This window comes from Equus caballus, chromosome 1, assembly GCF_041296265.1.
Source record: "Equus caballus isolate H_3958 breed thoroughbred chromosome 1, TB-T2T, whole genome shotgun sequence".
NCBI lineage: Eukaryota > Metazoa > Chordata > Mammalia > Perissodactyla > Equidae > Equus > Equus caballus.
In genome coordinates this window covers 37,558,925-37,572,249 of record NC_091684.1, presented here as the reverse complement: position 1 = coordinate 37,572,249, position 13,325 = coordinate 37,558,925, and the positions used below count along the sequence as shown (strand labels likewise).

Below are 13,325 nucleotides of genomic sequence, written 5' to 3'. Positions count from 1 at the left end.
TCCTTCCTTCCTTCCTCCCTTTCCTCCCCACACTTCTCCTCTCCTCCCCTCCGTCCCTCTCCTCCCCTCCCTTTCCTTTAAAATATGTGTTATCTGAAGTAGGGGAGAGGTCTTATTTGCTTTTTAAAAATCGGGCACTAGAAATACAGAAACAGGTTTATCAGCAAGTAATAGTACCAGAAGTATTTAATATTGTCAGAGACAGAATTTTAAAATTTCAGGAGACTGGAATGATGAACTGAAACTCTAAGTGAAATTTAAGGGAGATAAGCAGAGTCAAGTTTAAAAGAAAACACTTAGTGGGGCCGGCTCCATGGCCAAGTGGTTAAGTTCACACACTCCACTTTGGTGACCTAGGGTTTTGCTGCTTCGGATCCTGGGCGAGGACCTAGCACTGCTCATCAAGCCATGTTGAGGCAGAACTAGAAGGACCTACAACTAGAAGATGGAACTATGTACTGGGGGGCTTTGAGGAGAAGAAGAGGGAAAAAAAAAAAAGATTGGCAACAGATGTTAGCTCGAGGCCAATCTTAAAAAAGAAAAAATTTAAAAGAAAACATTTAGGTAAATATAGATTCTGTCAGACTTGGTGAACATTTCATATAGGGTAAAGTTGAGTTTGAGTTGATGACAAGTTCACTATAAACCTACTAAATGAATTAGTTGCCAATAAATAAAGCTAATATGGTCTTCGGTGGGATTAATAACAGTGTAATGGCCAAAATGATGGCATCATAGTTTCACTGTATTTTATACCAGTCAGACCAAATTTTGAATATCATTTATAGTTTTGGGCTTTAAATGGAAGATCAAAATAATCTAGAGATTATTTTACATGAGGGATAGCTTGAAAAACCTGGGGTAATTTAGTCTATGCTGAAGTTAGGGCAAAATAAAATTAAATTCCTCTCTGGGGAGGCAGCTGGCCTCTCAGACATCCATATCAGGTGGCCTAGGTAACCATTTTCTAGAGTCTACACCTTTGAAGGCCACAAACTAGATTTTGCCAGGATACTTGGAGTTCAGCAGTCTCAGGGCAGACTCAAGTTATACAACGTTATTGGGAAAACCAGAAGGGCAGTTCTGCCACCAGACAAGAATACTTATATCAAATGATCTGTCCCTACAACCCAGTAGGATAGCTACCCTGAATGAAGATTATATTAGGAAGATTGTCTGATGAGTGTGGACTTGAAGAAGAAGTCGTAGTTGAATGTTCTTTATATGACTGGTTGTCTGGAAGGTTTGTGATATTGCTGCATAAGGGACTGAGATAATTGAATGTGCATGACAATGACCTTCTGATAAATTCTGTCTCTCAAACTCCTGTTTTATAGCATCCATGTAGAATGTCCCACTGATGATATCACGTTCTTTATACTGCGTACCACACGTCATAATCTCATAAAACATCCTAGAAGGGAGTTTTAAAAATTAATTTAACTTGGTTAGCAATCTGATTACAGATTTAGGGGCAAGAGATAGGGATAATTACATTTATCCCATTTCTTTCTTTCACTTGGAGAAGTTCCTTGGTGTAGTACACTATATGTCTACTCTACTCTCAAGGATGGGAAAATACCTAGGGCAGTCTAATAAAAATTTAAAATTTGAGGGCTGTTGGGTAGAAGAGAAAGAATAAGGAAGCTCATTAGAGACTCATTGTCCAAAGTTTTTACTGGGTCTGATCACATAGACTCCCTCTGCCTAGTATGTACCAAAATTCTAGACTTTCAGAAAGACAGCAGCTCTCAGCATAAATTACATTGTTTGCACAGCAGTTTAAGCACAGTAAGCCACCCTTATCAGAGAGAGAATGATGCAAAGTCTCCCGAAATCCAAGTTGCCAGACTTCTTTCAGCCAAGGGCTGACCTTGCAAGCAGGACTTTCTAAGAAAAGTAGTTCAGGCCTACCGTGTTGACTTTTTTCTGCACCATACCCTGAGAGTTTTACATTGAATTTGAAGTTTGTCTCAGTTCTCTTGGATTTTGTTCACTCATTTATTTATTGTACCTGCTATGTGCCAGGCGCTGAACCACTTCAGTAGCAGGAAATACAAAGATCTATAGCAGTGTTGCTCTTGCCGGTAAAGATCTTGGTCTACAGATGTAGTAGTAAGCTCAGGAATCCAAGAGATCTAGCTAGATGCTGCTTTTGGTTCTCTTCTTTCTTTTTTGTAATTTTGATTTCTGCCAAATTTAGCTGCTTTATTATGTTTTCTTCACACCCTAGTTTCTCATAACCCTTCATGAACCATTTTGCCTGGGTATCTTCATTGTCATAACTTTCAGTAAACATTTATTGAGGCCCTACTGAGCCTCAAGGAACTCAGGCAAGGGGAGAAGGCCGGTTAGAGAACCTCTTTCAAGAGGCGACCAGGAAATTCTAAGCCTGAGCACCTCAGAAACTACTTCCTGATGCTGTAGGGTAACACACTGCAGCCCAAAATGCTAATCTGTTTTCCAGGTTATAGGTAAGTTTAGCCTTTTCTCACCACAAAGATAAATATTTGTCACAGTGAGATTGGTTGCCTACTTATATTGAACACCTGTATAACAATTGATCCTTTTTTCAAGTTGCTGTTGGACTGTGGTTTGGGAAATGGCAGCACTTCAGAGAGTGGCACAGAGTCTGTTGTGGCCCAGCACAGGATACTGATCTTCTGTCAGCTTAAAAGCATGCTTGATATAGTAGAACATGATCTTCTCAAACCTCATTTACCCTCTGTCACTTATTTGAGATTAGATGGCAGCATACCTCCTGGTCAGAGACATTCCATTGTTTCCCGGTAAGTGGCTTCTAAAACTCTTATAAATCAAGCTATAGTCATTATATTATTACTTCCATAGATGTTTGCCTCATGAAGTATCTTCTTTGGCTAAATATCTGCAATTTTTTTTATTGTTATTTTATAATTCAACCCAACTAAACCCTGTTTAAAATATAGAACCACAGAGATATAATTGAATAGTAGTAAAAAAATGTGACTAGTAGGAAAGCACTCTGAAGGGCATGAAAGAAATTTAAGGCATCAACAAAAAATAGAGATAACTACTTTCCCCCTCACCTTTTTTGGAGGGTTGAGGTGGGAGGAAGCAAACAGGTAGCTTAGCTAAGATTTCTATCCTGATCTCTGTGTCTCTGCTGAGAACAAACTGAAGCTGGCCCAGCTAGGAAGCAGAATTGGTGAGTGCAGTGTTTCTTAAGTGTGGTCTGCACCCTCTGGTTTAGAAATCTTAGGGTTAGTTTTTTAAAATTCAGATTACTAGGTTCTGTCCCAGACCTGCTGACTTCAAGAGTCAGCGTTTTTAACAAGCATCCATAAGAGATGGTTAGGCACAATATAGTTAGAGGTGCACGAAGGGGCTTTGGAGGCAGACAGACCCAATTTTGACTCCTGACTCTGCTATTTTAGGCAGTGTTCTCTTGGGTCTGTTTATCATCCACATAACCTGAGTCTCTCTAAAATAAGGACAATGCTAATGTCCTTATAGAGCTATAGTAACAGTGAAATAACATAATGCATATAGCAGACAAAGCCCATTGCTTGACTCATAGTGAGAATGTAATAAATGGTAGCTTGGTAATAATGTTAGTTTTTTTTCCTAGAAGCTAGTAGATGTCTTTTGTCAATATCTTCTAGAATTAGTACGATAGTAGCAACCAACACCCTCATCCTCTGCCTTCCCTAACTGATCTAGCATTTTCCCCCACTTGCCTCTTCTGTCTCCATATGGTAAAGGTTTATAGTTGGGTTTTGTCTTAATTATAATTAGTGTTTAATTACATTTTTGCAACTTAGTCTTTATCTGATATCCTAAAATACAACCTAATTGGACTTCTTTCTGTATATGAAATTTATGACATGTTCTAGAATACATTCTTTCTACTACTAAATGTGTTATGTATATTAAAAGAAGATAGTTTCATTTCAAGTGGTCACAGAAATGTCCATATCATGGATTTTTAAATGTGTTCTCATTTGTGCTATTAAACAATTTATTAAACTGTTTAAAGTTTATTAAACAGTTTCTGTTATAGGAACCTTAAAAAGAAATGTACTAATTTTATTTTTTTATATCTATACTTTTAGGTTTAACAATGATCCATCCATAGATGTTCTCTTACTTACAACTCACGTTGGTGGCTTAGGGCTTAACTTAACAGGTGCTGACACAGTGGTATTTGTGGAGCACGACTGGAATCCCATGCGTGATTTACAAGCCATGGACCGGGCCCATCGCATTGGGCAGGTAAAAAGTCATCACTCACAGGTGTTAACCTGTTCACTGGGAAAAATACTCCCCCCAAAAAAGACAGAAGGCTTTGGTTTAAGTTCCAACTCTGATGTTAATAAATGTTGTGACCCTTAGCAAGTCACTTTAAATTCTGTTGCACAACTTGCTCATGCATTAAATGAGGTTCTGGGGCTAAGAAAACCTGGGACACTGTCCATTCCTAATATTCTGTGATTCTCTGCAAACATTTTAAGCTCAGGGGGCCAGATAAATAAAGAAAACCCAATCCTAATTAGATAGTAGTAAAGTATTTAGTATAAGTATGTAAGCCGCCTGACTTGGTCAACCTCAAAGCTTATCAATTTATTTGTGCTATAGTTGCTTAACTTCTTTTTCTCATTCAGAAACGTGTGGTTAACGTGTACCGATTGATAACCAGAGGAACATTGGAAGAGAAAATAATGGGTTTACAGAAATTCAAGATGAACATAGCAAATACTGTCATTAGCCAAGAGAATTCTAGTTTGCAGAGTATGGGGACAGATCAGCTTCTCGATCTGTTTACTCTTGATAAGGTAAAGAACTTATACAATTTGCTGTATCTTTAATGTGTTCACAGACTTCCTGGGACTCCTTAGTGAAAGTATTAAAGGGACCAGAAAAGGCATTCATTTTGGTATCAGCTAGACAACCCTCTGAGGGAATTTTTGATGTCCAGATAGGACTCTCCAGGATACTAGGGGATGTTTGAAGTTTAACTTTCTGGTTGATGTCTCCAGTGACTTGCCCCAAGGTTTCTCTCCTTAGTCCTTTCTTGTTGAAGGATAGCTGTCACTGGAATCAGCTAGACCTGGGTCTGCATTTCTTGCCCTGCCTCCTATTAACTGGTGACCTTAGGCAAATTAGCTTCTCTGAGCATCTACACCCTTGGCAGAATAATAATGTCTGTATTACTACATGGTTATGAAGATAAAATGAAATAATATATGCAAGCACTTAGGGTACCTAGTATAGATTCTCAATAGTAGCCATTATTGTTATTGTGGATGATGGAACTAGTACATCAGATAACAATTGATAATCAGAGGATACACCAGCTGGAAATACTCATCAATCTAATAATATAAAACTAATAGGGTTCGATTTAAGGTCCTGCACAGGTTCAGAAAACGGTATAGTCAGCATAAATTACCATGAGAAATACCTTATATAATGTAATTAAACTGGCTGTAATAGCAGAATTGTCATGTCCAAATCTGAGAGAATAGTTCCACTGTACTCTGTGTGTAAAGCCACATTTAGAATATTATGTATGGTTCTGGGTGCTGCATTTTAAACAGTAATAGATTAGTAAGTCCGCAAAAGATGACCAGAATGGAGGAAGGTTCTTCAATTATATCATATTAGGTAAGGTTGAAAGAAGAAGATACATGTAACCTAGAAAAAAGAAAGCTCAAAGAAACATGGATTGCTGTCTTCACATAGCTTTTATTCTGTTTGAAAGAATATTCTTATGGGTGACTTTCAGTGAGGAGAACTGGGCTTAGGAGGGTGTTGCAGAGAAGCTAAAGCTATTGCCATAAAGGATCCTATTGGGACAACTGGCAAAATTGGAATATGGACTATATGTTAGCTTTTAATATATCAGTATTAAACTTGCTTATTTTGATCTTTGTACTTTGGTTATTCAAGAGAATGCCTTTGTTCTTGGGAATGCATGCTGATTCCTATCTAGGCATAAAGGGGCCTAACGTCTACAACTTACTCTCAGATGGTTTTGGGAAAAAGCTGATAGCTATATATCTGTGTATACGTACATACACAGACATGTCCATATACAGGGGAGAGAATGACAAAGCCACTGTGATACAGTGAACGATAAGTTCTTTGTAATGCTCTTATTAATCTTGAAATTCTTCCCAAATAAAAAGCTTAAAATGACAAATAAAATTATTAGAGCCTTGGGAAAATAGAATAGGCTATCTTATGAGATCATGAACTTCCCCATCACTTGAAGTGATTAACTCTTGAGTAAGTGCAATGTTAGAAACAAGTGTGATATTTTAAAGGAAAATATAATTTTTGAAGTTAATAATTTTTCATTTTATCTTTCTGCCAATTTCTCTTAAGGATGGCAAAGCAGAAAAAGCTGACACCTCTACTTCTGGAAAAGCAAGTATGAAATCAATTCTTGAAAACCTGAGTGATCTTTGGGATCAAGAGCAATATGATTCAGAGTACAGCCTGGAAAATTTTATGCATTCTCTCAAGTAACTATCAAAATATTATAAATGCAATTGCTGCTAGTTCAGTTACATTTCTGCTGATATTCAGCAAATTTCAAAGTTTATGGTGAACTTTTAGCTCAATGTGTAAATAGATCTGAAGAATATTCAGCATAACGCTGGTTCTTGTTTCACTGGGGGGAACAAGCTATTCTCAAATATTTGCACTGTATTAAATTTAAATGTTAATGTGAAATGGTTTAAATTTTACATGCTGAATAGCTGCAGAGCAGAGGAACCAAACCAGGTTTACACGTGCTACCATGAGGTGTTCTTACTGAGAACGAGCCTCCTGTCTTTACCTAGTCACTTTGTACAGGATAATATCCATGAGTACTTTAGTGTTCATGTACATTTTTTCTTTTAAGTAGAACTTGTTTTTATAAATGATTAAAAATAGGGCTTTTTTTTTTTGTATAAAAGCCTTAATGAGCCATAATTTTAAGAATAATGACTATGATATTGGTCACTCTTGGAACATGAAAATCTTAGACAATGAATTGAACCAGGCCCTCAATGGAAACCTTTATATATTTAATGCAGAAGCGTAGTGTTTTTCAAATCTTTAACATCATTTTGTCAACTTTTAAAATATATCAACTATTCTAAATACAGGTAATGGTCTATTTAAGGCTCTCATAACATCCTATTAAGAGGGTGTTTTTTTTAATTTATCTAATGGCTAGGATATAGCCAGATTCAGAGAACATATGTACTCAATAGGTTTCAATCATATAAATATATAATATATTTTTTGTAACTATGAACAACTATATACAGTTTTCCAGAAGTAGATTTTACACTGTTTGGAATTCCAAAACCAATGGTGAAGAGACTGTTTATTGTAGTAATGCATGACTGAAGCATAAAAGGGAGAAATAATTCCTCTACGTACACAAACATACATAAATACACATATCTATATGCACAGATGTTACCTATCCTGCATCCGAAAAGGTGCTTGGTATTGGCACTAAAATCATGTAGTTATACTGGGCAGCAATAATAATTGGGCATGAAGTTGATTAACATGTTAGAAAAGTGAGCTCAATGATGAGGGTGGGTATATGTATATAGATATGCATGTATGTGTATGTATATAATTTTATAAATTTCACACAAATTAATACATGCCTGTGTGCATATATATGTTTGGGATATATTTGTATATACATGTACAGGTAATAAACATCCCCAGGGTTTGTGGCTGGACATACACATAGGCATTGGTTTAAAAACCATCAGACCTCAGCTGTAAAATAACAACTTTTTTGTCTAAAATCATTAAAGTTATACTGTTCTGCAGCATTTAGACATGGACATTTGTCACATTTCAGTAGCTTTGACAACCATACTGTAACATTAAACCTAGCATTCCACAAGAGAATAAAAATAAGATTGAAACTGTAAAATATATGCAACTGTGTGTTATTTGTAGGAAATTATCACTAGAAAAAGCAAAAGACTAAAATTATTAGTTCAGATCTAAAGGTTCTAAAAAAGCTCAACACCTTTTTTCTAACTAAATGGGTATTTCATCGTTTTTTAGGATTTATATTCAAATTGTAGAAGACCAAAAGGAAACTCTTGACTTTACATAGAACATCCATTGTACATAGCATAGCATAGGGTAACTGAGCCAGTATCCTGAGGTGAATTTTTTTTTAATTAACTAACTGTTTATTTGCTATTCTGTAGGCCAGCTATTTAAAGAGATAGGAAGGGCAGAAGAATTCACACCATAAAAGTTAAAGTTTTTTTTCCAATTTGAAAGGTTAGACAAAGCTGGAAGTCCAATATTTAGGCAGTTTAAATTTTAAAAAACTAAAATATTTCTAGAAGCATAGATAAGAAAATGATAACAGTGATTGGTTCTGAGTAAGAAAAGAGAGTCAGAGGTGAGAGGAAGACTTAATGTGATTGTAACATTTAAAAAATAACCTTTTGCATTGTGCAAAATTAAATCACACATTCCAGCTTCCCAAATAAATAAAAACACATAGAGGTAAGAGCTAAGTATGCTCAATTAAATCACCCATTTAGTCAGTAGTACTGCTTAAGAGTAATGGGTATGTGGGGAAAACTGAACTGAGTAGTGAATGATACTAAAAGCATTTGTGGTTGTTAATTTTGTGGATGTGATAATGATATGGTAGTTATGTTTTTTAAAATTTGTGCCTATGGGAAACAAAACAAGCATGAGAGAATGTTGGTAATATTTTAAGCTGGGTAATGGGTTCATGGATATTCATTGTACTATTTCCCTTTTTTGTGTGTTTATTATAGAAAATTTCAAACTGTTAAAAATAACTATAGATTGAGATTATCAGAGTCATCACTAGTGTTTCCTATAGGAAAATCTTATGTTTTTGGCACTAAACAAATATTAAAATTTGGGGTTCTGGGTATAATTTTTGTTATATGTATAATATATGTATACATCCACAAATATTTCTCCAAAAAATATTCTAGTCTTTCAACAAGAGCTTATTATAATGGTAACCAGAGTGAAAGTCTCTGAGGTTGGAACTGATTGAGCCAATATAGTATAGCTTTATTCCTTATGGATGGTTATATAAGCTTATTCAAAAGTAAATACTCCAATAAAACTGTTTGAGAACGTGACCATTTAGAGGCAACAGTGGGGGAACTATGGAGCATGATAGAAATTATAGCAAAGTAACAAGCGTTCTATCACACATCTGTTTCAAATATTTAATCCCAATACAATTTTATACCTTCTGTTAAAGACAGAGCTTGTCAATTTCCTAGAATACAGTCTGGCGTCAGTGGAATCTAAAGTGAAATTGATTGATTGCAGGAATATCTGGTATCAAAAGCCAGAGTATTCAATGTGAATCTATGAAACAAAAACTTGAGTTTGCCAATTAATAGAAAATGTTTGCTATTCACACAAATCAGTGTCTCTAAGGAGACAAAAATTGACTCCTGCTTCAAGAAAGGGTTCCTACCAGTCTATGGTAAATTCCTTCAAACCAGTGAAGTTCTGTTGAAGAATATAGGGGCTGAGATCCTAATATCTGTGTAGGAACAAAAGACTTGGTTTCAGGCTTATGGGAGAAACTGCAGCTATAACTTAATCCCCTACATAAAGCCACAAATTGCTCATGGATTCAAACAGGACCAGCACAACTGTCCATGAACCCAGAAACACAAAGTCATCTATGAGAAATCAGAATCCCAGGCCTGCACCACAGGTAAGTTTAAGGTCTGAGTTCATGCTAAATGTAAACGGGAGGAACCACAAATCAAGAAAATGACAAAATCAACTCTGAGCCCCTATGAGAAGCAGATACAAAACTGCCCTAGAGGGACAGTTCCAGATAGGGTCCCATAGGATTACCACAGAGGGAAAGATTCTAAGGTTAAGCTTATACACACACACAAATCTACAGGAGGCAATGAACTACCAGAAGGAAAAGTTACCAGAGGCAAATAAGAGAGTTAGTTCTTTAAGAACTACAAATAGGGCCTGGCCTGGTGGCTCAGCAGTTCAGTTCGCATGTTCCGCTTCTCAGCAGCCCAGGGTTTGCCAGTTCGGATCCCGGGTGTGGAAATGGCACTGCTTGGCATAAAGCCATGCTGTGGTAGGCATCCCACATATAAAGTAGAGGAAGATGGGCATGGATGTTAGCTCAGGGCCAGTCTTCCTCAGCAAAAAGAGGGGGATTGGCAGCAGATGTTAGCTCAGGGCTAATCTTCCTCAAAACAAAACAAAACAAAAGAACTACAAGTAGAATAATCTGAAAAAACATAAAATAATATTAAGATAATTAGACATAAAAATAAGGAAAACATTATAATAAATTTAAATTAGGCAGATTTGAAAAAGATCCAATAAATGAGAAATAGTTATTGGAATTGAAAACTTGATAGTTATCAATGCAGACTAGACACAGTTGAGGAGAGAATTTGTGAACTGGGAGATTGACTTTACAAAATCACCTACCTAAGGGTAGAGAGATGAACTGATAGAAAATACAAAAGACAGTGGGAGAAGCTCAAAGACCAGTGAGGAAGGAGGATATTGAAGCCAACAGCTGGTATAGTTACATTAAATTCAGAAAAAGTAGCCTTCAAGACAAAAGTATTACTTGCAGTAAATAGGGGTGTCTCATAATAAGAGATTCAGTTAACCAGGAGGTTATAATAACTGCAAATTGATATACACCTCAAAAATCCATAAAGCAAAAATAGACAAAGCTACAAATAGGAAACAGATAAGTCCAAGTCACAGAGATTTTAACACACCTCTTTCAATGGAACAAGCAGACCAGAAAGAAAAAAATGCAACAAGATACAGATGATTTTAACAATATAATTAACAAATGTGACTTAACTGACATGTATTACATATCTATAGATAGACCCAACAACTGCAGAATACATGCTTTGAAAGCTTAGGTGGAACTTTACCAAAACTGACCATATGCTGAGCCATAATGCAAGTCCTGGCAAATGTCAAGAAATTAAAGTCATTCTTAGTGTCCACTTTCTCCACGCCTGTTTGGGAGAGTGTAGGATTGGTAAAAAGGTAGATCAAAAATACTGAGTTCCTTCCCAGTACAATAAGGCAAAAAAGGAAAGCATACAGATTAAAAAAGAAATTTTCTACCTACAGTTGTCCATGTAGAAAGTTCTGAAGAATCTACAAAAAAGCTACTAGAAGTAAGTGAGTTTAGTAGGTTCCCAGGATACAAGGTCAGTATACAAAAAGTCAGTTGTAGTTTTATATACTAGCAGTAATAAATTGGAAACTGAAATGTTTAAGCATACTTTATGTAATAGCCCCAAAACCTATGAAATACTTAGGTATAAGTCTTACAAAATATGTAAAAGGTCTGTGTCCTGAAAACTACAAAAGGCTGATGAAAGAAATCAAAAAGGCCTTAAAAAATGGAGAGATACACCAAGTTCATGGACTGAAAACAGTATTGTTAACATCTTACTTCTCCCCAAACTAATCTGTAGACACAAAGCAATTCTAATCAAAATTCCAGGAGGATAGTCTGTACAAATCAGTAAACTGATTTCTAAAATTTATTTGGAAAGACGACAAAGGAACCAGAGTAATCAGAAACAACTATGAGGGGCCAGCCCAGTGGCGTAGTGGTTAAGTTGACATGCTCTGCTTTGGTGACCTGGAGTTCACAGGTTCAGGTCCTAGGCATGGACCTACACACTGCTCATCAAGCCATGCTGTGGCAGCATCCCACATACAAAATAGAGGAAGACTGGCACAGATGTTAGCTCAGTGACAATCTTCTTCCAGTAAAAAGAGGAAGATTGGCAGCAGATGTTAGCCCATGGCCAATCATCCTCACCAAAAAAAAAAAAAGAAAGAAAAAAGAAAACCAAAAAAATACAACTATGAAAAAGGAACAGCTGGAAGACTTACATTGCCAGATTTTAAAGCTTACCATAAATGTTTAGTAATCAAGAGAGTATAGTAGTGGCATAAAAATAGGTCAGTGGAACAGAAGTGATTGCCTACAAATATACTGACACTTACATAGTCAATTGATTTTCTACAAAGGGGATTCTCTACAAAGGTGCTAAGGCAATTAAATGGAGAAAGGATAATCTTTTCAAAAAGTGTGTGTCTATATGCTAAAAAAAACCCTCCAAACATACCTAATACCCTATGCAAAAATTTAATTAAAAATTCATCATGGACATACGTGATAAACCTAAAACTGTATAACGTCTAGAAAAAAACATCAGAGAAAATTTTTGTGACGTTGGGTAAAGATTTCTTAGATATGATACCAAAACCATGATCCATAGAAGAATAAATGATAAATTGTAAGAAAATTAAGAACTTTACAGGGGGCCGGCCTGGTCGCGCAGTGGTTAAGTGCGCACGTTCCCCTTCTGGGCGGCCTGGGGTTCACAGGTTCGGATCCCAGGTGCAGACATGACACTGCTTGGCAAGCCATGCAGTGGTAGGCATCCCACATATAAAGTAGAGGAAGATGGGCACAGATATTAGCTCAGGGCCAGGCTTCCTCAGCAAAAAAGAGGAGGACTGGCAATAGTTAGCTCAGAGCTAATCTTCCTCAAAAAAAAAAAACTTTACAGTATTTGAAAGACACTTTAGAAAGAATGAAGAGCAACAGAGTGAGAGAAAATATTTCCAAATCATGTATCTCATAAGAGATTTATGTCTCATTATATCAAGAATATAAAAAGAACTCCAAAATTCAATCAGTAAACAACCCAATATAAAGACAAGCAAAAGATTTGGAACAGACACATCACCAAAGTAGATAAACAGAAGGCAAATGAGCACATGAAAAGGTGTTCACCATCTTTTCCAATAGATGTGTAGTGGTGTATCATCACCATTACAGACCTACGAGAATAATTCAAAATTGTAAAACTGACAATACAAACCGCTGACGAAGATGCAGAGCAGCTAGAGCTCTCACACAGTGCTGTTTGGAATGCAAAGAGGAACAGCAACTTTGGAAAAGAGTTTGGCAGTTTCGTATAAAGTTAAGCATGCACTTACCAATGACCCACCAATCCCATTCCTAGGTATTTACCCAAGTGTAGTGAAAACATATGTCCACACACAGACGTGTACACAATGCTTACAGCAGCATTATTCATAACAGGCAAAGGATGCAAGCAACCCAAATGTCCATTAATTGACAAATGGATAAACAAATGTGGTATATCCATACAATGGAATATTATTTGGCCATAAAAATGAATAAAGTATTGATACATGCTACAGTGTGGATGAACCTCGAAAACATTATGCCAAGTAAAAGT

The 13,325-nt window shown here is 36.3% G+C and overlaps 2 protein-coding genes across 13 annotated transcripts in view; one reads left to right on the top strand and one right to left on the bottom strand.

Moving 5' to 3' along the window:
* The window catches only part of BTAF1 (B-TFIID TATA-box binding protein associated factor 1), a 92,134-nt gene extending 84,198 nt beyond the window's left edge, over positions 1-7,936 (top strand). For all 8 annotated transcript variants that reach the window (XM_023642572.2, XM_023642567.2, XM_070262051.1 and 5 more), the window contains 4 exons: positions 2,578-2,789; positions 4,095-4,254; positions 4,644-4,814; positions 6,370-7,936. In XM_023642572.2, coding sequence (XP_023498340.1) covers positions 2,578-2,789; positions 4,095-4,254; positions 4,644-4,814; positions 6,370-6,513 — 687 coding nt within the window. In that variant the 3' untranslated portion in view covers positions 6,514-7,936. The remainder of the gene's footprint in view (positions 1-2,577; positions 2,790-4,094; positions 4,255-4,643; positions 4,815-6,369) is intronic.
* CPEB3 (cytoplasmic polyadenylation element binding protein 3) overlaps positions 1-13,325 on the bottom strand; it is a 222,458-nt gene that overhangs the window by 15,215 nt on the left and 193,918 nt on the right. The gene's annotated exons all lie outside the window — the stretch shown is intronic.